The sequence below is a fragment of the Panthera tigris genome, chromosome F2, assembly GCF_018350195.1.
Source record: "Panthera tigris isolate Pti1 chromosome F2, P.tigris_Pti1_mat1.1, whole genome shotgun sequence".
NCBI lineage: Eukaryota > Metazoa > Chordata > Mammalia > Carnivora > Felidae > Panthera > Panthera tigris.
The window spans coordinates 35,110,139-35,135,216 of record NC_056676.1 but is presented as its reverse complement, the minus strand read 5'-3'; the positions used below and the strand labels follow the sequence as shown (position 1 = coordinate 35,135,216).

General features: G+C 33.6%; 1 protein-coding gene across 3 annotated transcripts in view; it reads right to left on the bottom strand.

The window, feature by feature from the left end:
* Positions 1–2,283: 2,283 nt before the first annotated feature.
* CNBD1 (cyclic nucleotide binding domain containing 1) overlaps positions 2,284–25,078 on the bottom strand; it is a 460,555-nt gene continuing 437,760 nt past the window's right edge. For 2 of the 3 annotated variants that reach the window (XM_042973091.1, XM_042973093.1), the window contains one exon: positions 2,284–2,532. In XM_042973091.1, coding sequence (XP_042829025.1) covers positions 2,416–2,532 — 117 coding nt within the window. In that variant the 3' untranslated portion in view covers positions 2,284–2,415. The remainder of the gene's footprint in view (positions 2,533–25,078) is intronic. The other variant, XM_015538490.2, reaches the window with a different exon arrangement.

Genomic DNA, 25,078 nt, shown 5'->3' with positions numbered 1-25,078 from the left:
ACCATAAAAATTCTAGAAGTATAGGCAATATTTGAAATCAACTGTAGCAACATTTAAATTTTTTTATTAGTTTTTTAAAAGTTTACTTAATTATTTTGAGAGACAGAGAGAGAGAGAGAGACAGAATGCAAGCAGGGGAGGGGCAGGGAGAGAAAGGGAGAGAGAATCCCAAGAAGGCTCCATGCTGTTAGCACAGAGCCCAATGCAGTGTTCGATCTCATGAACATTGAGATCCTGACCTGACCCCAAATCATAATTCAGATGCATAACCAACCGAGCCACCCAGGTGCCCCTGTAGCAATGTTTTTTGAGATAGGTCTTTTAAGGGAAACAAAAACAAAAATAAATTGTTGGGACTGTATAAAAATAAAAAGTTTCTGTACAATGAAGGAAACAATGAATAAAACTAAAAGACAACCTACTGAATGGGAGAAAATATTTGCAAATGATATATTTTATAAGTAGTTAGTATCTGAAATATATAAAGAACTTATACAACTCAACACCAAAAAGCAAATAATCCAATCAAGTCTGATATAAACAGACATTTCTCCAAAGAAGACCTTTCAGAAGACCAACAGAAACATGAAAAAATGGTCAACATACTAATCATCAGAGAAATGCAAATTAAAATGACAATGATATATCACCTCAAAGCTGTCAGAATGACTAAAATCAAAGACACAAGAAACAAATGTTGGCGAGGATATGGAGAACAAAGAAACATCATGCACTGTAGTTGGGAATGCAAGCTGGTAAATCCACTGTGGAACAGTATGGAGGCTCCTCAAAAAATAAAAATATAATTATGTTATGATCTAGTAATTCTCCTACTGAATATACCCAAAGAATATGAAAACACAATCTAAAAAGGTAAATGCACCCCTATTTTTACTCCTATGTAAATGACTATAGCATTATTTACTAGAGTCAAAATATGGAACCAATCAAAGTGTCCATCATTAGATGAATGGAAAAAGATGTTATTATCAATACACACACACACACACACACACACACACACACACACACACACAATGGAATATGACTCAGCCCTAAAAAATAATGAAACCTTGTCCTTTGCAGTAACATGGATGGATTTGGAGGGTATAATACTAAGTGAAATAAGTCAGTCAGGGAAAAACAAACACTACATATTTTCATTCATATGTGGAATTTAAGAAACAAAACAAATGAACAAACAAAAAAAGAGCTAAATGAAAAAACAGACTTTTAACTATAGGGAACAAACTGATGGTTATCAGAGAGGTGGTGGGAGGAGGGAATGGGTGAAATAGGTGAAGGGGATTAAGAGTACATTTTTCATGATGAGCATTGAGTAATGTATAGATTTGTTGAATCACTATATTGTTTACCTGAAACTAATATAACATTGCATGTTAATTATACTAGAGTTAAAAATTAATAAAAATCATAATAATGATTGAGAAGTTATACAGCTATAAATTTTTAAATAGCCTATTTTAGAATCATGTGCAAGTTTGCCTTTGTGAATTTGTAAATATTTTGCATAGAAATTCTGTTTCCTTACATTGTGGTTTGAATGTATGTGTTCCTCCAAAATTCATATGTTGAAATCCTAATGCATAATGTGATGGTATTAGGAAGTGTGGCCTTTAGGGGATGCCTAAGTCATGATAGTGGAGCCTTTGTGAATGGGATTTGTGCTCTTATACAAGAGATACTAGAAAGCTTCCTAGCTGGTTCCACCATGTGGGCACAGAAGAAGATGAGGGCTATGGACAGATAAAGGATCCTCACCAGAACATGACCATATTGGATCTAGATCTTGGACTTCCCATCATCCAGAACTGTGAGAAATAAATTTCTCTTGTTTATAAGCCATCCAGTCTGTAGCATTTTGGTATAAAAGCCCAAATGGACTAAGCCATCTTACATATACTATAAAATGCATAGAAAATAGGCTGTGTTTTGCAAACAAGTTTAAGACGGCAATAAAACCATTATTTCATAGTTTTTGAAAAGCAATAATAAGCTTACCATTTTTGTTTCACTTTTACACTTAATTTAATGAGCCAAAGCATGGTATATAATTTAAATATGCTAATTAGGACTTAGATGTCAGAAATTTTATTTTAAAATTTTTGGTCCTCTAAAAAGTGTTACAGAAGATATTTTTATCTCCTTTTATGATACAGGACCTTAATAAAGAGAAAACAGCAAAAAATAAATAAAAAAAATAAAAAGGAAATTCAGTTGTACAAAATAAATATATTAGTAGGAATATATATGGATTAATTAGTAAGAAATTTGTCTTCGGGAAGAAATAGAATTGTAAGGTAATTGGGTAGACCATTATAGTGATTCCAAGTGAATAACAAAAACAATTAATAATCCATGCTGAAATTCCCAATTTCTTATAAGTTGACATTTTTAATAACTGATTAGAGTATCCTTGAGATTCCTAGGAATGCTGGTCCAGCAATGGTCCCATTTTCCAAAGCCTGGAATAATTCCATTATAATACAAGGAGTTTTTCATTGTTTTATCCTAGAAAGAAAAGATTATTAAAAGTAATTAATCTTATCATCCCTAAACTTTGAAACTTATAGTAGAATGAATAGTATGAATTCCATAGGAAAACAACAAAAAAATAGCTTTTTAAAAAAAAAACTTTAAAGATAGAATTTTACCAAAGCAAATCTGTAAAAATATAATTTATGCACAATTTTCTATTAAATATAACTCAACATTCATATCTATAAATTATTTCTTAATGGAGCTATTTTTTAAGTTAGAATAAAATATTTGAGGAGAAATTATAACTTTTAATTTATAAAACTTTTTTTCTGAGATCCCTAAATTGTATGTATATGTCATTTAGTTTATCTTCCCATTACTGCTATAAGGCAGATAGCAAGGAATGATATTCCTGTTTTTTTCATTTGCCAAGATAATAAATTCTTCTAATAATTGGAATAGCTTATATTATCATATAAATATTTTATGCCTCTCTTTAAAATCTCTTCTTGAGTAACTCTCTGGAGTATTCCTCCTTAGAAGAGGCTTAGACTCCTCTGATGCCAGAAGTGGCTGTGTAACTTGCTTTGCTCAATACAGTGAGAGAAGACAGGAGGTGTGCCATTCCCAAGAAGAAGGTTCAGGAGCCATTGAGTGTTTCCTACATGGTCCCTTTTTTTGTTCCATGTGAGAGCAACACTGAGTCCTAGCAAAATGCAAACATGCAGTCAACCTATGCTGGGCAAGTAGGTAAGAAATGAACCTTTGTTGCTGGAAGTCAGTGAGGGCTTGTGGGTCATTTGTACCATGCAAAAATTTAGCATAATCTGGAGTACAGCATTAATATTTTAAAAACATCTAATTCTACATTTGGTTTTGTTTATATTGACTTTACTTATAAAAACAACAATGAAATAAAAGCCATAGGGAGTGATATTTATAAATAAGGAAAGGGAATGAGTATGTGTTGATTGCCTACTATGTCTCATTTAACTCTCACAACAATCCTGAAAGGGAATGTTTGGTTGGTTTTTAGATAAGGACACTAAGGCAATTTTTAATAAAGAATTCTAGTTGACTTCCATGGCTGATGTGATTAATTACATAACATATTGCTTAAATATATATAATGATAAAATTAGATTTAATTCTTGGAACATAAATATTTTATAACTAATAAACAAATATCCATAAAGCAACTATGCAATCTATAACATTCAAGTTGACATTAATTTAATTTCAAAGATCATATAGTTAAGCTGAAATGATATCAGGCTTCAGAAATTAAATATGGTACCTACTGTTGTAGCGTATCGTTTTGTTTGTTTTTTTGTTTGTTTTTAGCTCAGATGCTAATATTATTGTGTGCAGCATATTAATTTAATTTTTATACCACATTTCTTCTTGTGAAAGACTAAGAAACTTTTTTCCCACTTAACATCTTATGATTATTTTCCATTCAATTGGTACAAAGAAAAAAATTACATATTAAAGCCATTATTTTTTTTCATAAAATTTGGGTAATTGAAACAATACTAATTAGAAACAGAGAATTAATCTCAGGGCAGTAAATGGATAATTAAAAGTCATAATCCAAATTGTTCAGGATACAGTTCTATTAATATTTCTATTAACGCCGAAGGTAACAAGCTGCACTAATATATAGATTTATAATAAAAATAAGAAATATATGATATCCTATGAATTGTTTCATTGAGATCTGAACATATGGAACATAGAGAAACAGTGTTTCATAGGTTGAGAAATCCCAAATTAAGTTTGGGAGATGCTAAATAACCTGTGAGTCAAAAAGCTCAAAAGTGGTAAAGCCCAGATTTGAATCCAATTCAGTCTTCTTTTTATGTTACTACAAAAATAAGAGTACTAAATATAGCATTATCCCATTTATGTAAATAGTTAAAAAAAAAAAACCTCACAACCTTATGATCTGATAATAATGACTGAAAACTAAAAAAGAAAGAAGAGCATTGACTAAAAGCATAGCAGAATGTCAGAGAAATATATAAATATGGAGAATATAAATCACAGAAATCTTTATTGCTAGAAGCAGATACCAACAGATATAATATTTTAATGGAAATCAGTGTCAAAATGCTTTATGTTTGTGTCACTTACAATAAAAAATGAAATGAAAACCAGGATGACGAATAAAGCTAGGTAAAAGACAATTCACAGGACAAAAGAAAATAAAACCAAATTAAGAACACCTTTTAAATAGAAAGTTACTGCACTTTTGCACTAAACATAATTATGACTTTGCAGGCTATTAACTTAAAATGGTATTTTATAAATTTTATGGCTCCTATTACCAAATAAAATAAACCTATTTCTCAAAATACTGTTAGACACCACTGATGATAAGATAGAGCATACATTTAAAAACATCTTTTCTTTTTTTTCAGGAAAAAGTAAACTCATTCAACGGTCCTAAAATTTACTCTACCATAGAGTAGAAAAAAGTAACAATTCTTTAATTTTTCTAAGTTAGATTTAAGCTAAAACTCCAGAAGTTCACACTCTGGACTTATGGGAAATTGGATTTTGTCATTCTCAGATATCACTTCCGTTCTATTCAGAATAGTGTATATGTTGTGGGTCTAACAAATTTAAGCCTTTGAAGAAGAACATCTGATCTCTCGGCATGGTCACAAATGGCATGCTGTGCTTTAAGCCCACTGGCTGATGCTGACACTTGTGAGACTACCCTTGTGACACTACACTTGTGACACTATGGTCTACCCTTTCCTGGTGCACCACACGGCTATTCTCTCTGAAGTGTTCCATCTCAGTGGGTAACGTGGGGGAGCTGGCAGAGATCCTCTTTGTTTTATCAATATAGGCAAAATGTAAATAACATAATATTTACCATTTTACCCTCTTAAGTGTACAGTTCAGTGGCATTAAGTACATTCACACTGTTGTATAACTATCACCAGTATCCATCCTCAAAAGTTTTTTATCATCTCAAACTGAAACTCTGCAACCATTAAGCAATAACTTTCCATTCTGCTTACCCTCAAGCCCCAGGTAACCACTATCCTACCTTCTATCTCTAAGACAATCTAAGACAAAATTTTACTGTTCCAGGCACCTTATATAAATGGAATCAGACAATATTGATATCCGTTTGTGTCTAGTTTATTTCAATTAGCATGTCTTCAAGCTCCATCTGTGTGGTAGCATGTATCAGAAACTGATTCTGTCTTACAGTATTTTTCTTTATCTGGGTAACATGACCGTGTTTAGTGACAAAGGTAAGAAAGGAATTGGAATTAGTGAGTTTAGTGGACAGTAAATTAAAAAGAGAAATTCTGGAGACTAAAAAAGAAAATGCAGAAGCTGATATTACAGTGCTTGTTTTTTTTTTCCCCATTGCACTAGAAAATTAATTTGAACACATTTCAGCACGTCTTCATTTGTGATTCACATTGGAAATAGAGCTTTTTAAATTTATTGCTTGGTTTGAAAATAGACAAACTTATAACAGCCTCCCTATCCATCCTCGTCTTCCCAAATCTTATGAAAACCAGCAGGTTTCTCTATTAAATACCTAGTCATGTGAATCATGTAAGAAGATGTCATTGCTATAAAACAATGCAAGAAGCAGTGAGGAAAAAGACTGCCAAGTTAAACACAAAGGACAAAATCTGTCTGCATATTCCCACACCCTTAAACATGTATTCCAGTGTGAACTGCCTGTCGGGTTTTGATGACAGAACTTGGCTCACCAGGCAATCATTCTCAGAAGGACTCAGCTCTCTCCAGAAACTGCATTTATATTTCCCAGATGATTATGTCTTTTATCAAAAGCAGCAGTTGAAAAATGGTCAAGCTCAGCATCAGAAAAGTCCAGCTATGACGACTAGTTTCACCTACAGATAAATATGGGAAAGGGTAGGAGAGCAAGGCGGTTGATGGGTTTGGATTCTTAAGAATAACATTAAGTTCATGTAGACAAAGAGTCGAAAAAGCAGTGAGCATCAGGGGGCAAATGATTTTTTTCTTCAGGAAATTAGCTTTTTTACAAACTTAGCTTATTTTTTTTATCTTTGAAATATACGAAGCAAATGTATCAAGTGCATAGTAGTCAGGACAAAATTAAAATGCACAAATGTGTACATAATATTATAGCAATATATATGCCTCTGTGCATAAGTTCACAAAAATACATATATTCTTTAATTTCAAATAATGAGACAATGTTTTCAAAGAGAAATGATAGTGAGAGATATGCCAAAAGGAGGAGGAGGAGGAGGAGGAGGAGGAGGAGGAGGAGGAGGAGGAGGAGAAAAAAGCTTGAGGTCTCCATTTAAAATCTATAGATACATGTTACAGGATTAATGATCAATATTGTTTGTCATGTTAATCCCTATGGGAAGAATAAGTATAAATTTTATGATAAAAAGATCAACCAATAGTTGGTAGAATGAGAAAAAGATTTTCACTTTTCAATAGTATATTCCATTTCATGAAGACTAGACTGAGGCATCAGGTCAAGTAATATAATAACTTGGCAAATAGAGACTTGGGCATAAGAAGTGAAATTTAATTTAGTGGTCTTATGTTAATCATGGAGGGTCCAGAAGAGAGCAACAAAACAATCTTTAAAAAAGGAAAATAGGGGCGCCTGGGTGGCGCAGTCGGTTAAGCTTCCGACTTCAGCCAGGTCACGATCTCACGGTCCGTGAGTTCGAGCCCCGCGTCGGGCTCTGGGCTGATGGCTCGGAGCCTGGAGCCTGTTTCCGATTCTGTGTCTCCCTCTCTCTCTGTCCCTCCCCCGTTCATGCTCTGTCTCTCTCTGTCCCAAAAATAAAATAAACGTTGAAAAAAAAATTTAAAAAAAAAAAAAAAAAGGAAAATAGAATTTATGAGGGGAACTGAGGGAGCTAATCAAATATAGCCTAGAGAAGAGATGACTACATGGTACTTAATTTCACTTGAAGGGATATAAGCAGAGGCATGATATTAGGGCCAAAGGACTGGTATGAATGCTGATTTAAACATGTGTCAGTAATTAAAACTATATATGCAGCTAGTGCATTTAGACTTTTATATTTACTTAAAATTGGTTTTTTGCTCCATAGAATTATGCGTTTTTGGCTCTGGACTTAGGGAGAGGAAATAACGTATATTGGCTACAACATAAGTGAGTGAGAATTTTTTATTTTGTTTTCTTTGTGAGTATTTTAGTGGAGTTATTATTCATTTTTTTTGAGCCATGCTTTATCACTACATTTTGGAGATATGCAGTAATTGTGTCAGTTTTATCTCTTGAAATTTAGAAGCAGTTAATATTATTAGATTAATTTGAGATGCTTAGGTATAAAGACTAATTAAAATAAACCTTAACAACTAGCAAAAACCATTAATCATTTAATATGAGCAGAGGGTGTTATGTAAGTGATGAATCACTAAATTCTACTCCTGAAACCAATATTATACTATATGTTAACTAACTAGAATTAACAAAAATTTGAAACAAACAAAAATTAGTCTATCAGTCTGTGACCACTGGACCCCTTTTCCAAAATTCATAAAACCATTTAACCTATGAAAATTATAATTATAGGCCAGAGCTCAGTCCATAATTTGAATTTTTATTTAAACCTACTGGGTATTAACATTAAAAATTTCTAAACACAATTTGAAAATTAATATGGAGTGATTACTTCAGGTATTTTGAAATGTGATTTCATTTATTTAAAAAAAATAATGTTTATTTATTTTTGAAAGAGAGAGAGAGAGAAAGAGTGTAAACAGGGGAGGGCAGAGAGAGAGGGAGCCACAGAATCCAAAGCAGTCTCCAGGCTCTGAGCTGTCAGTGCAGACCCCAGGGCAGGGCTCAAACTCATGATCATGATCTGAGCCAAAGCTGGACGCTTAACTGACTGAGCCACCCAGGTACCCTGAAATGTGATTTCATTTGAATTTTTCGTAGTAATTCTATTTGCTTCAGTTATTTTTTGTCTTAAAATGGATTTCTACTTTGACTTCAATTCTACTCTGATTCATAATTTTTTTAAATGTTTATTTATTTTTGAGAGAGAGAGCACAAGCAGGGAAGGTGCAGAAAAAGAGCGGGAGAAAGGATCCAAAGCAGTCTCCCTGCTGATGGCAGAAATCCTGATGTGGGGCTCAAATTCATGAACTGCGAGATCACGACCTGAACCAAAGTCAGATGTGTAACCTACTGAGCTACCTAGGCACCCCTCTGATTCATAATTTTTAAAAATTATTTTATTCCAAATAATTAGATTAAAAACAACAACAAAAAAACCCAAAAAATCCCTATTCTGAGACTAGATCTGAGTGAAATATGTAGATTGCAACTATTATTATGGTGTCATTTTTAGTTCAAATTATTAAAGGGATAAAAATATTTTAGGGTATTAATGTAAAATATTATAAAGGCATTAGCAAGGCATTTATGTGTCAAACTACCCTTTTTCTAGTTCTATATTTCAGTTAACATTAAGTATTTCCTAAGTTTCCCTATGTGTTCAACACTATTTTGTTTTGTATGGTCTCTTATCTGCTAGTACCTTAAAATATACTATGAAAGAGAGAGGGAGACACAGGTACAAAACATTTAGCAAATAACAGTTCAGTACATAACCAGCTATGTAATTGTAAATTGCAGACCATAAGTACCCAGTAAGAAAAAAGACTACCAGTGGGAGCTACAGGCAATTAGGAATGTTAATAGAGGGTGGTGGATGTTGTGACTGAAGAAGTACTAAGATCTCAGATTGTTGAAGAGGAGTGAGGGAAAAACACTAAGAACAAGGCCAAAATGGAATTTGTGCTGAAAGAGTAAGAAAACTAAGCTGAATAGAATGGTTAGAAGGGAAAAAACCTTGGGAGGGAGAATTAAGCACAAAAAGCTGAAGGTTTGTTTGAGGAGTCCAAATTTGCTCAGGGCAGCAAGAGGGTTTGTCTATAGACATGAATGGCAGGGAGATCAGGTGGCAGGTATGCCTGTGATATATGGTCAAAATGAACAATATAAATAAGCATCGATGCCAAACATTTTTTATTAGTTATCTTAGGAGAACCAGAAAGAATACGTGGCAAACCCAGAATTTTTGTTGTTGTTAGTTAATACTGATAAATGATTATTTCGCCTCAAATTTCTACTTTTGCTTAATCTTCCATTATTGCGTTAAGGAGCTATCTCATTCTTCCTGATTCCAGCCCTCCTGCCAATTTTGGTGGAATGCTCCTTGTTTCCTCATCACTTCCATTATTCTCTGAAGGTTTTAAATTTAAAAGCAAGCCGTATTTTTTTCTGTCCTAGTTGTTATACCAGGTTTGTGTAATTGCATAATCTCACAGACATGACGAACCACCTGTGTTCTGGAGCTACTTCATAACCCATGAGAGCCCACTGTGTGCATCTCTTCCCAACTGTACTTATAGTGACTTCACATTGGGGAGCTTGAAATCGGTTCTGATGGGGATATTTACACCATGAAAAGTGGCAAATGTGACAAGTCAAAGGTTTTTGGTTTGGTTTGCTTTGGTTTGGTTTGTTGGGGGTAGGGGAGTAGTTTGTTAAACATTGATTAACACACCATTGTGTGCAACAATGTATTTTTCCATACACCTTCCAATTGGTTTTTAGTTAAAGTTTTTATGAATCAATCAGAAAATGTCTATAGAATACCTATACTGCTTAAGGCTGCTAGGCTAGAAAGCATGAAAATGAAAGCTCACAATCTGTTCTTGTTAGTACATGTATAATGCCTATAAATATGAAATCTGATAACGTTCTTTCTCATGAAATTAAAAAAATGCTTAGGTGTTTCAATATTTGTTGATGTATACGCTACAGGAAGAAAGGAAATCAAAGTTGAGTTCCATGACAACTCCTTGGATTTAGAACAGACATCCTGATAGGACCAATAATCAAATGATAGGTAACAAGACATTTTTAAGAAGAATTCCTGTGTGTGGCAGATACATTTGCACGGTTAGCAAATAATCTATATTTTAGGATTTGGGACAAGAGTGACAAGCATCAGGTACAAGTCTGTGGATTGCTCTTCATAAATTGTTCCTGCAACAACTTTAATAAATCTAAGATTCTGATATATCCAGCTGGAAGTTTATGAATCATTTCTTAACTATGTGATGAAAGTGTGTCTGACAGCAGGGAATCTTAAAAGAAACAATGGTTTGAATGAAGGCCTTGAGTTCCCAGATTTTCCAGAGATTCCTCCATCATAAATTTGGAAGATATCAGCAAAATTATGGCATCTTTATTCTGGGCCATTTCAACAGTAAAAGCATCTCTGGTAGTATGTTTATCATTCATTCATTTATTTATTCATTCATTTATTCTTTATAATTATTGTGTTCTCATCATGTAACAGGCACTATGCTTGTCAATATCTCCCCCTTATTCAAATTACAATCTAGCAATGAAACTGATAATAATTGGTTACAGATCGGTACAGGTAAAGGTGTTTCAGACAGCACAGAGAATGGCCATTTAGGGAATTGAAAGAAATTCAGTAGGACAGATTTTTATAGGGGCAAAATTCTTAAAAACCTACATGCAAATATTTACACACAGATTTGGATATCTTAGGGGAAATTGAAAAGTATTAAATATTTATTTTTGTCTATGGGATTAAAGAAATGATAAGATTTTATTTTGGAAAGGACCTGAGTTTAAAAGGAAAAATACTTGATTTTTAGTAAATTATAATATTTGGAGTATTGAAAATCCCGATGGGAGCTAAATCAGTGCTCACTGACTGACAGGAATATGAACAAAGTCATTAGAACTAGCTTATCAAGAACACAGAATTAGATTTCATTATTGCAGATGGCTATGAGAAGTAGTATTTTGATGTGGGAATTCACTCCACTCTTTGCTTCACTGTTCTTTTAAAATTTTTTTTTAACGTTTATTTATTTTTGAGACAGAGAGAGACAGAGCATGAACGGGGAAGGGTCAGAGAGAGGGAGACACAGAATCCGAAACAGGCTCCAGGCTCTGAGCTGTCAGCACAGAGCCTGACGCGGGGCTCGAACTCACGGACTGCAAGATCATGACCTGAGTCGAAGTCGGCCGCTTAACCAACTGAGCCACCCAGGCGTCCCTTCACTGTTCTTTTAAAAGAAGTAAGTATTTGGAAAGTTTTTCTGACATACTTGTTCTTACTTATTGGGTCAGTGTTCACACCCTACTGTACATGCCTACAACATAAAGGAGAAACACATATCGGGTTTAAAGCCACATAGTAGTGCAGCACTTACCTATGGTATCCCAGATCCAAAGTCTAACATTGACCTGCTTGAAAACCTTTCCCCCTTTTTCTATTTATTTCTTATTTCCATAAAATAGGAAAAACAATAACTCTATGTAAAGAGGCCAAATGATACAACATTGAAGGTTTTTTTTTTTAATAAAATCACCTATTTAAAATTTCTGCCTGTCACTTTTACTTTCTATTTCTTATGTAGTATCTCATACCACATTAATCTATCATGTTAGCCAGAAAAATAAAGAGAGGTTGCTACTTTAAAGGTGACACATTGTCTTATTTCTTTATGTTGTGTCTTATTTTTTTTTAATGTAATTTATTGTCAAGTTGGTTTCCATACAACACCCAGTGCTCATTCCAGCAGGTGCCCTCCTCAATGCCCATCAACCACTTTCCCCTCTCCCCACCCTCCATCAACCCTGTTTGTTCTCAGTATTTAAGAGTCTCTTGTGGTTTGCCTCCTTCCCTCTCTGTAACTTTTTTTTTCTCCCCTTTCTTCCCCTCACCCTGGTCTTCTGTTAAGTTTCTCAGGATCCACATATGAGTGATAACATATGGTATCTGTCTTTCTCTGCCTGACTTATTTCACTTAGCCAAATACCCTCTAGTTCCATCCACATTGCTACAAAAGGCCATATTTCATTCTTTCTCATTGCCAAGTAGTATTCCATTGTATATATAAACCACAATTTCTTTATCCATTCATCAGTTGATGGACATTTAGGCTCTTTCCATAATTTGGTTATTGTTGAAAGTGCTGCTATAAACATTGGGGTACATGTGCCCCTATGCATCTGCACTCCTGTATCCTTTGGGTAAATTCCTAGCAGTGCTATTGCTGGGTCATAGGGTAGATCTATTTTTAATTTTTTGAGGAACCTCCACACTGTTTTCCAGAGCAGCTGCACCTTATGTTGTGTTTTAAAAATTTCTTCATGTTGTGGCGCCCAGGTGGCTCAGTCAGTTAAGCGTCCTACTTCAGCTCAGGTCATGATCTCACAGTTGACGAGTCCGAGCCCCACGTCAGGCTCTGTGCTGACAGCTCAGAGCCTGGAGCCTGCTTCAGATTCTGTGTCTCCCTCTCTCTCTGCCCCTCCCCTGCGCAAGCTCTGTCTCTCTCTCTCTCTCTCTCTCTCTCTCTCTTAAAAATAAATAAATATTAAAAAAATTTTTTCTTCATGTTTTGGAGACTATGTGTCTCAGCTGTCCCACAATCTCCAGAGTTATCCCGTCCCTTTTTTTTTTTTGTTTCTAAATTTGCTGAAAGCACTACACAAATGGGATATTTAAAGGATTCCACCCATGGCTGGGTAAGTGATGGTGGAGATAGTGGTGATGAGGATGGTGATAACAATGATAACGATTCTGGCAGTCACTTTTTTAAGTGCTAAAGATTGGATTAATTCCACAGCAATGTGAAAACAACCATATTCACTAATTTTTCCTTTGGCATATATATCACAAAATAAAGACAGTTTTATCCTCACATGCCAACTGCACGCTGTTGCTCTTACAGAAAAACCATAAAATTAAAAATAACTCATTGCTTCTGGAATTGAGCAAACCTGAGTTGTATTACTGAAAGTTATATTAACTATCTGTGTTATTTGAACAAGTTCCTTAATCTCTACAGTCCTTAAATTCCTCTTCCATAAAATAAGAAAAACAATAACTATGTTTAAATAGGTTAACTGATGCAACAGCATATATAAACTGCTTAGCCCACAGTAGGTACTTCGTGCATATTCTTCCCTCTAAGTTTGGAAAAAAAATTAAATTACTACAAATTTACTTTAATGTTTCTTACAAGACAGTACTAAGCTCTAAAGAATTAAACAATATTTTTTCAGTAGAAATGTTTAAACATCATTATCATTTTCTTTAATATTCATACTCTCTGAACAAGTTTTCACTAATGTAATATAGGTTACCATTAGGGAAGAATTATCAGTTATCCTATGTATTTTGTTGCAATCTATATTACTATACCTTGAAATTTTTCCATTCCTTTTTTTGTTCCCTTTCCAAATATACATTTTTAACATCCTCCTACAAGAAAACAAGGTTAGATTGATTAAATGAGCTAATACTTTTCCAGTTATTTAGCATTCTGTACTGTGATTCAAACTACTAGATTTAAAATCAAAGCAAACCTTGAACATGTATAACTGTGAGAAGCTAGAAAATAATAGCAGAGGAATTGAACAGGTACATGATAAAAAGAGATGGGATAATGTATTTAAGCAAAGCATCAGATATGAAGACAGAGTCAGATTTTCAAGGACAAACAGGGTCTTGAAATAAAGTTCTTTTGGTAGCTTACAATGGATTATTATTGAACACATAAATAATTTAATTATATTTATATAAAGTGACACACATACACAGTCTTTCCAGGTGTTCTTGTAACTTCGTAACACTTCCATTTTATAAAATAGAAAACAACTAAGAAACAGAGGGATGAAATTAGGACTGCTTGCATTTTTAAAATAAAGATTTGCTCAATATGATCTCTGTGGTGCTAAGTCACACTAAAATTATCATTCCTTTTCTTCTGTCTATATCATCGTTTTTGTTTTTATTGTTTTAAATTCAAATTGTGAACACAATGAGTGAATATAGGTCTACACTTATGTTGAATAAATGTTTCTGTAAGGTGTATATAAAAATTAAAAACCAACAACTATCTTACAAATAGTCTCCCAGAAAGCTTCTAGTTATCAAATGCGAAAGGATTTACATTTTAGAAGGACATGATTCTTGCCTGTTATATTCTACATAATTTAGAAGGACACAAACACTTGAATATAAAAACAGATTTCTTAAGCAGAACAAAAGAGTGCACCACTTAACATTTCAACTATTCGTATCAAAACCTGTAATCGTACCGTATGGCCTATGCATAGTCAAAAAAATCCAAATGATAATGAATTTGGTTTCATACTTTATATCACATAATAAAAATATTAAAGACATAATATACAACAGCTTACTTCTGGCATATGGCTTTTCACATAAAAGATAAGTTTCCAGTTGTTCTACATACTGGACAATAACATGTCACTGTTAATAAAATAATCAAATAAACAATGTAATAGAGAGTAAGTCACAAAGATTGTTCACTTTCATCAAACATATCAATTCAAACTACACTAAACTTAATTCAAACCTTGCTAATTCAGCAGGCACGCAAGTATCTTACCTTGTTCATTACTTTGGTTTTTATTTTTGTATTCAGAAAATAAATTTACAGTGATTACCAGGTAATAAATGCTATATAAAACAACTTTTGTTTTTGTTTGTTTTGCATTTGTCTTTTTATTTGTTTAATTCTGATAGTTTGGCAATCACTTTTGGAATCATGCTTGTAATGACTCCCAGTGTAAAGGAAACCTTAGGATTAATTGCAGTGACTATAGCTTTCCTGACATTATTATTCCTCATACAAGGATAATCTGCTGGATAACTTCACACTGTAGAATAACTAATGACCCCATTCTCTTTTTGGCAGTCCAAATGAGACATCTTTCAATGAAAACAAAAGACAGATGTTCAACATTAGCAGATGTCCAGGGTGTGACACACTAAACATATGCAGGGAATGGAAACCCTAGATTCTCTCATATGTGTAAGAAATGCTGACCAGTGTGTGTAAGATTTCCTAGTAGCATAATACAGTTTTGTAAGAGTAGAATTTTGTTCATATATTAATGATATCCTCCCACATTCCAATCTCTACATCCTGCCAAAACTATTTTTCTTTTGAAACAATATTAATGATCCACTAGATTTTTAAACTATAATTAGTTTTATCATTTTCATACTATTTACTACATAAAAGAACAAAATAAAAGACTATAACATGCACAGATAATTTATCCGCACTATTCAAATAAATTCTTGATCCCTTTTGTCCAAAAGATTCCATGTGGCTTTCTCTATCATTCATTTCTAGCCTACTCAAATATCATATTCTCAGTGTCTTTGCAGTGAACCTGTCTCCTTCCCTGCAAATGTCCTCACCCTGTTCAGGCTCCAATACCAGTGCTTGGTAGCAGCCTGTGTAGGTATGCTCCTTATGGTGCTAAGGTCCAAAACCTTGTGCAAATTTCTGGACCCTTCTGAGAGGACCTGTCCTCAGCCTCTTGTGCTCTCATGCCCTGCAGGGGGCAGTCCTGCCATGCAGGCAACCTTCTCAAACTGCTCAGGCTAGGACACTCCCTAGTGAATCCTTCCCCTTCATTCTTACTCTGAGCATGCTCTGACACTCTGCCTACTGCCCCTCTATATGGAAGCCCTCATCAGCTGCCTCAGGCTCCAATATCACATGCCACACAGCCCTACTAGGTGAATGCCACTTTGTCCTACATGGGCCTCATCCACACCCTGTTCTGGAGGCTGCCCTTCCTTGCTGGCACTGCCCACCCCCTGCCCCCGCCATGGCTTCAGGACTAAATTGTACAGGAAGGGAAGGAAATAGAAGGAGAAGATAAAGAGGAAGCACCCTGCATATATACTCTGTACACATATCCCCACATATATACTCATATGTATACATAATACCTATGTATATATATATTTGTGTGTATACATATGAATACATATTTTATGTACATTATTTTTTTTTTAATTTTTTTTCAACGTTTTTTATTTATTTTTGGGACAGAGAGAGACAGAGCATGAACGGGGGAGGGGCAGAGAGAGAGGGAGACACAGAATCAGAAACAGGCTCCAGGCTCCAAGCCATCAGCCCAGAGCCTGACGCGGGGCTCGAACCCACAGACCGCTGAAGTCGGACGCTTAACCGACTGCGCCACCCAGGTGCCCCTATGTACATTATTGAGAACAAGATAATAGTGAAAAAACAACTGACACTATTTACAACTGAGCTCTTTGTTTCAGATCTTATATTTTAGCACAAATCTAATTATTCTGTTGTGAGTACATGCAAATGATCTAAATATAACTGTTTAACTCAGAAAATTGAGGGGTTTGGGTTTTTTTTTTTTTTTACATATTTGTGACGGTCTTAAGTTATTTAAATGGCTTGATTATTTAATTATTTCTTGAAATTTGTTTCTAGCCATGAAATAATTGTTTTATAAAACTAAAGTAAAACACATTTTCACAGATCCAAAGAAGAAGATATATCCTGAATCACTAGCAAAGTTGAGATGTACTTATAAGACAAGTAAATTAGTCGTTTCATGACCCAATGATAAAGAAAGCACATTTTATCTCTCAACATTTGAAAAAAGTGTATTTTCCATCTTCTGAGTCCTTTTACCATTTAGGAGGTCAACATATTAATCTACCCATTTTGGGTAAATCTTAATTATTTTTAACTTTCCCCTACATCTGGAATTAAATATAACATGTATATACACAATAATAATAAAAATAAGTAATGATAAATATATATATTTAGAAGTAATAAATATATATTTAGGATATATATTTTTATTTTTAAAATATATATTATAGTCTATATGATATAGTTTTATTATTAGAAGTTTTTAAAGGTAGAATCCCAAATTTTTGTTTTTATCAATTTCTTCAACTTTTTAAAAATCCTTCCTGAGATTTTAAAATCTCCTCTCTCTCTGTCTCTCTCTCTCTCTGTCTCTCTCTCTCTCTCTCTGTTTTTCACTTCCTACTTATCCCAAATTCCTTTCCCCTTCATCCTTTTTCTAGCTTATTCGTCAAGGAAATATATAAAGACTGATGTCACAGTATTTGACACAACTGCAATTGGACTTAAATTTCAAAACTAAAGAAATATTTTTGATGGTTTAGTATAACATGGAAATTACTATTAACCACCTAGCTTTGTACATATTAGCCACTAGTAAAATCATCAGGTGTGCTTACTACTGCCATCTGTTCACATGACCCTGTTCTTGGTAACCGCAGAGCATGTTGCCTCACTGATACAATGAAATGAGCTTTTGTGATTATTCTATTATTGTTGTACCCCTATTGCCTATTGCAAATGTAATTTAGCCTGGAAAGTATCTAAGGTTGATAATCCACTACCTTCTTGTATTCATCTGCTACTTTTAATTTTCATTTGATTGGTTTCTGGGCTTTTGATTAATTACTTAATTAAATAAACTATGTGTATTTCCCATTCTATGTCAGAAGCCATAAAGTACATCGATGAATGAGATTTTTGGTTACTGTTCTTGAAGAATTCTCAGGTTATTGAAGATAAATACTTTTTTTTTATAGAAACCAGTGGAAAGTTACACTTTACCATAAAGTTGCTTTATGCTTTATCATAGTGTTTGATAAAAACTCCACCTTATCTTACTACTCCTACAAACGATAGGCTAACAGACACAACAAACTACACTGTTTATTTTTTGCTCCTGTGATGTTCCAATGTAGGGATGGGTGGTGGTATTGCTTTGCATAGGTATTCAAGGACCCAGGCTCTTTCTATCTGTGGCTTCTCAATTCCAAAGGCTCTAGAGTCCTCCTCTAAATCATCTTCATCCAGATTCAAACGAGGGAAGATGGAAAATCATGGACATGATGAGAGGGAGAATATGGAAACTACAAGGAAATCTGAAAAATGTAGTCTAGCTGTGTGTCCAGGAGGAAAGTGAAAAGATTTTGATGAGCAACCAGGTTTCTGTCACAACATTATTTTTAGGTCTTTGTCAACTGCAGGGATACTCTATGGTTGATCATTTCACAAAATGGAAACTTAAATCATGGAAAAATAAAAGAGAAATCCTAACCAATATTGAGATTTTTAAAGTGACAAATGTCTCCCTCTCTCTCTCTTTCTCTTTTCCTGGCAGTTGATATACTGTAATAGATTTGTTTGGATTTTGTTATAAGGAGTTCTTTACATAAGAAAGTTTTGTATAGTATGCATTTTCTCTGATTCTTATTTAAATAACCCTTAAGGAACCATCCAATTATGGTGCCGTTAGAAATGGGAGACCTCTGAGATAAGCTACAGGTGAAGATACTGAAGATTCTACAGATAGGTAGCACATATTATCTAACTCATTTTACTCCTTTCTATTTAAAGTGTCCTAACCATCCATTTAAGCTCTCAAAACTATCACTAAGTATTCTCTGTTTTAAAAAAAAAATGCACCTTTGGTAAAAGAAAGAAAATACTTCATAACTATTGCATACACACTTTTTAAAATTCACAGTAATTGGTAAATTTTAATCACAGGAAGGTTAGATTCTTATAATCAAAACATAATATTTATGCTCCAAGAAAGCAGTAACATTATCTGACAGATTAAAAAAGCATAAATAATAATTAATCTATATTTTGTAACTTTAGAAAGTAATTTATTTAGAGTATTGTTAATGAATGAGGGATTACTTAAAGAAAGTAAAATCAAATCTGTTCAGCAAAAGCAAAACACCAAATAGTATTCTAAAGAACTAATCTAAAATGAAGCAAAAACATATGACCTTGGATTTGTATAAAACAACATTTAGGAAAAGATTATAGAATCTTTGAGATAGAAACTTACACATATTTACATTACCACCATAGTCCTGGAATTCCTCTATAATTTTCTTGATACAAGGCATCCCAATCTTATCTTTAACACTTCCAATGGGTGGAGACTTACTACTCTCAGGTGAGCAAGAGCCATTGCTGGGTACATAGGTCTTTATAAAATGCTGTCTTATACTGACTTAAAATAAAATTCCTTATGATTTCCAACCATTCATCTTTATTCTGTGATGAGATAATGAATACAATTATGTCTTCTACATAAGATACTTTTAATGATGATGGATTTAATCCAATCCATCAATCTTTTGTCTATTCTGAGCATCTTTCTTTATACCAGTTCTCTAATATTTCCAATTAAATTGTCAGCTTTCCTTTTAGAATGTCTTTGGATATTCCCAAACAGAAAAAAATGTGTGAGATGAGAATCAACACACCTGGCATTTGTTATGTCATTTTTAACATAAAAATATGCAGTAAAAATAACATACCCTGATAATGAATTCCTTGAACTTCATATTTCTCATGAAATACAATAAAAGTTATGTTTATACTATTACTTATATTTATTCTTTTGGAAAAATGGTGGTATTATTATCTCATGAAATTTGACAGGGTAATCTCAATATCTCAGGAAGAAAATATGTGTGGTTCTAGAATAAAATAGGTATTAGGAATTGAATTATTGATAGCATCTTATGTGCAGTAAAAACATTTTAAACTCATTTATGGAAATGTATCCTTTTGTAAGGTATGATGGTCAGAGTAATAGACAAAAATCTTTGAGTTGTCTTATTCAAAAATTTTGTTATTCTGAGAATTACACCTACTAAACATTTAATCATGGGGCGATGGATTTGGAAATATTCTTGTAACTTCTGAAAAAATTACTCTTTATTACGTACATAGTTGTATTTATTTTCAAGGCCTAGTACTAGATTCTACTATTGAGAAACAAACATATTTGGCTAATATTTCATTGGTATGAAGAAAAGTAAATTGATTTGCTTCATTCTATTAGAAACCACAAAACTGAAAAATGGAAGAAATGATTATCTATAAACTGCAAAAATAGAGAAAAATTTGTCAGTCTTTACCCTTTAATTTTATATGACTACTTACTTAAGAAATGTCAAGTGTACGTTTCCACTCAGAACTATGTCTAGAGGAAAGCTTTTTCAAGTACATAAATATTCCTGCTTAATTTATTCTTACTACCTAGTGTTTATGAACAATAACCTGGAGACAGTACATAATTTTTAGGTCAGATAAATATGTAGGATACATCCAATTTGGCATGGCTGGAAGAATACAAGCGTTGACCATTTCTGCACACTCAAATTCCAGTGAAGTGAAAGAAAAATACTAAGATAAAGTCAAATGCATAGCAATGTTGAGAAGGAGAACCAAAATACCAGTAAGATACTGTATAGGATAGAAAGATCATGGAATCTGAAAAAAAAGATATTAATAATTTCTTATGCATAAATGTTAGATATATTAAAAAAATAAGAAACAGGGGCACCTGGGTAGCTCAGTCAGTTGAGCTCCTGACTTTGGCTGAGGTGGTGATCTCCAGGTTCATGAGTTCAAGCCCCCATCTGGCTTGCTACTATCAGCATGGAGTCTGCTTGGGATACTCTGTCCCCTCTTTTTTCTGCCCCTCCTTGCTGGCACACTCTCTTTCAAAAATAAAATAAACATAAAAAAAATCCAAGAAACAAGAAACTTTTCCTACAGAAGGAACATTTGATTGGGAGACCAGCCAGATAATGCATATATCAAGTGGGTCTTGAAATGTTTCTTCACTTTCAGAGTGACTGACTTCTGTGTAAGTCCTTAGAATAAAGTTAAGTAATTCCACGATTAGAACGGTAAATGGTGAGTTTCATTTGGGGAGGCCAGTGTAGGTTTTAGGTCAGAGAGAAAAGTTAGCATTATCAGAGCTGCACGCCATCCTGCTGCTATCAGCCCCCACACGTAATGACGCCTGCCCTGAAGGAAACAAGAGCCAGGCTGCACATCAACGGTAAACTCAGCGATCTCGCCCTGCTGCCTGCTTTTTCCACTGCTTTGGTCCAGCAAAGCCAAGGCTTCTTTAAATCTACATTTCTTGGTTTTGTACACAGTTCACACCTGGATTAAAAATAAACACTCCAACTACCCAGTGTGGAGTCTTATCTACAAATACAGACATAAATTCAAAGACCATAAAATATATGGGCCATAATAGATATATTTAATGTGATATCACATTTCTGGAAATTAAAAACATAACTATATATATATATATATATATATATATATATATGTGTGTGTGTGTGTATATATATACACTATATATATATACACTATATATATGTGTGTGTGTGTGTGTGTATACTGCTTAATTTATATATATATATACACACACACACACACACACACACATATATATATATATATGTATACATAGGTATACATATATATATATATATGTGTGTGTGTATATATATATTTCCTGCATCAGATGAAGAGTAAAATAGATATAATTAATGATTCACTCTGGTAAGCTACAAGATTGAATGGAGGTTTTATCTTAATACATTAAAAAGTACAAAGGAATCAAAATGGAAAGACTGAATAAAGTTAGATAAATGAAGAACAAATCTAGAGTATTTAGGATTTACTTCACATGTCCCAGAAGGGATAAGTGAAATTAGAGCCTTTACCATATGAGCACTTTACAGCTACTTTTCTGAACTCATCTCCTTCCACTTCATTCTTGCTTATTCCACTCTAGCCACTGCAGCCTTGTTTCTATTCCTTGGACTTGTTTACCATGTTCTCAACTCAAACAAGAAATGGGCCTTTCAATATGTCTGTTCCCACTATCTGGGACACACTTCCATAAAATAAATATTTGACTCATTCCTTCAGGTCTCTGCTCAAATATCAGCATATCCATAAGGCCTTCCCTGTCTCTCCTTTATAAAATTATTGATAACTAAATAAAGGCAGTATTTCAGAAACTACTAACATTTGTGCATTAATTTTCCAGAAGTAATAAAACGAACATTAGGCGAAATGGAAGGTAAAACAACATATTAATATATTTTATTCAGGTCATATCTGTTTGTATTTCCAAATTCATTTTGAATTGGAAAACAGAAGCACATACCTGGATCATTGAGTCATATGTTTATTGTGATTTTAAAATGTGGATTTCTTGTAGAAATATTTTATTGTGTTAAGAGGAGGAAATATTAGGGACACACCTTAGTTTTTATGTCATTTATCTTCTTTATATTTCATCCTTGAAACATGAGTCAAGATTTTGGAAAAAGTAACTGGTATCTCTAGTCAAGAGTACTAAAAACAACGTGCAAGGAAGACATTTTAAACCTCCAAATTATTTCAAATCCAATTCTTTCATAATAAAATACTCTCTATGGAAATGGACTAATCAGTTGTTGAGCCATATTGTTGGATATGCTATTTATTTTCTTTCTTTGCTAAAATAAATATATACATGCATCATATTATAAAGGTTTTGAAAGTACAAAAGTATCTGAAATAAAAATAAAAATTCTTATCTTCTTATTTCCTCCATTTACACTTCCTACCTAACAGATAACCACTGACAGACATTAACAATGACAAGTTCCAGGAACATGCAAGTTGGAATTTTGATAGCAAGAGCATAGGTTTACAAAGATATTCTGTTATATAAATTACCCATGGAGGCACCAAAAGAATTTTGAGAAAGAATATTGTGATCTTCTATTTCAAGACAGAAAATCAAGCCAATTCAATGCTAATTCTTGCGAGAACATGTATTATCAGAATATAGGCCTTCTTGTTTTTTGCAATAAAGAACTGAAACATAAATGCATTACTTAAAGTAGGGCACTCAGTTCACTTGCAAGAATTTTCTGATTTATACTTTGATGATTCTAAATAAAACATCAATTAACTTTTTAGATACAAAAATGAAATTTTAACATTTATAGCAATCAGTCTCTATTTACAAAATATAACAGTTGGACAAGGTGGACTCTTATGTTCATTTCATGCTAACACTGTAACAGAGGTTAAAGGTAGAAACAGGAAGACACTGCTTCTGCACTTAAGCAGCCTATATTTTAGTATAAGAGAGAGGTAATTTTAAATGATTGAGAAATGAAATTAAATGATGTGTAAGGTCCAGATGCAATATAAAACGAGGAAGGGAGGCATGAACATTCCTAGAAGGTGTGCAGTTTTGGGAAAGGCTTCAGAGAGGAAGTTTCCCATGGACAGGATTTGAAAGGTGAATTTACCAGGTTTGTAAGAGAAGAATACAACAGGCAAAGGCACAGAGGTTTGAAATAAGATGGTGCATTTAGGAAATTTAAAGCAATTTAACATTGGTAGGCATAAAGTAAAGAAGAGTAAATGCAGAAGAGGACCCTAGAGAAGTCAGCAGGGGCTGAATCATGGATGGGCTTGTATTAGCCAAGTCACTTGGACTCAATCTAAAAGCCATGAATATGAATGAATGGGTTTTAGAATTAGAAGGAGTTTAGAGGTTGTATTATCCAAATGTATCCAAGACTTTCCAAAATCATCTATTATCACTGAATGAATATGATCTGTTAGCAGTAGTACACAAAATTCCTGAGCATTGATGTTCATCTGTAATTGCTGGAAAGGTTCTCAGAGCAAAGTTCATAAAGGAGCCTGGATTATGTATCATCGAATAAGGAAATTCTGAGCTTGGAGGGAAGGTCAGTCTTCTTAAAACATATAGAAAATCATCAGCAAAATGTGATTTGGACTGGATTCCCTAATACATTTCACTTGTTTTAAGTGGAAATATTAACTGACTGCGTATTTTTGCTTTCAATCAATCACTTAAAAATATTGATTTATCTACCTTAAAGAGTTGAGTGCTGTTGTGGGAGATCTGAAATAAAAAGTATTTCTCTTAGTTTAAAAATGTACAAGCTGGTTGGGGATGCAGGGCATAAGCGTTTTAAATATTGAAAAATGCAAGAGATAAATAAATGAAGGCATCATAAGGTAAGTATCAGCTTTATTGCTAACTGAATTTCTTTATTGCTAAAGAAATAAGCACCATTCACTTGTGAAGTTCTTGTTATCTTCACTTCTAAGATTTGCTGTCAATTTTATCAAATGGATCTGTTATAGATAAATTGAGTCATTAGTCAATTACCAACACTATGTCTGTAATTACAATATTGGATCTAGGATGCTAGATCACCATTGAGCACTTGAATGGAATGCCACAAGATGATGAGCAGGGGAGTATATGTTCCATAAAAATGGATAAAATTGAATACCTTAGTTCAAGTAGTAGAAGTCACTGCAAATATGAGATGACATGGAATAAAATGTCATAGGTAAAGTGATAATTTGTCCATGAGTTAAACCCCTTTCATCAGAGAATCAAAATTGCAGTTTAACATTCAGTGAATTTCCAAGGCAGTCCCAGACCTCTGCTAGCTTTTAAAATGAGTGAAAACAGAATAATATTCACCTTATATAATTTGAATGTGTGATGGAGTATCTTGAATGCATCATGCCCTAAGGTACCATTTGTTACCAAAGGTCTGTCAAAGACCACTAAATTTCAAATTCAATAAATTCAGGACTAAGTTGAAAAACCAGTGAGGCCTAAATTATGAAGACTATTTTGTCAAAAACTAATGATAGATGAGATATTGAATGTCTTGGTAGTCAATAGTTATCAGGGCAATGATGGGATATTGGCATACACACTATTTCACACTTAATTAAATTG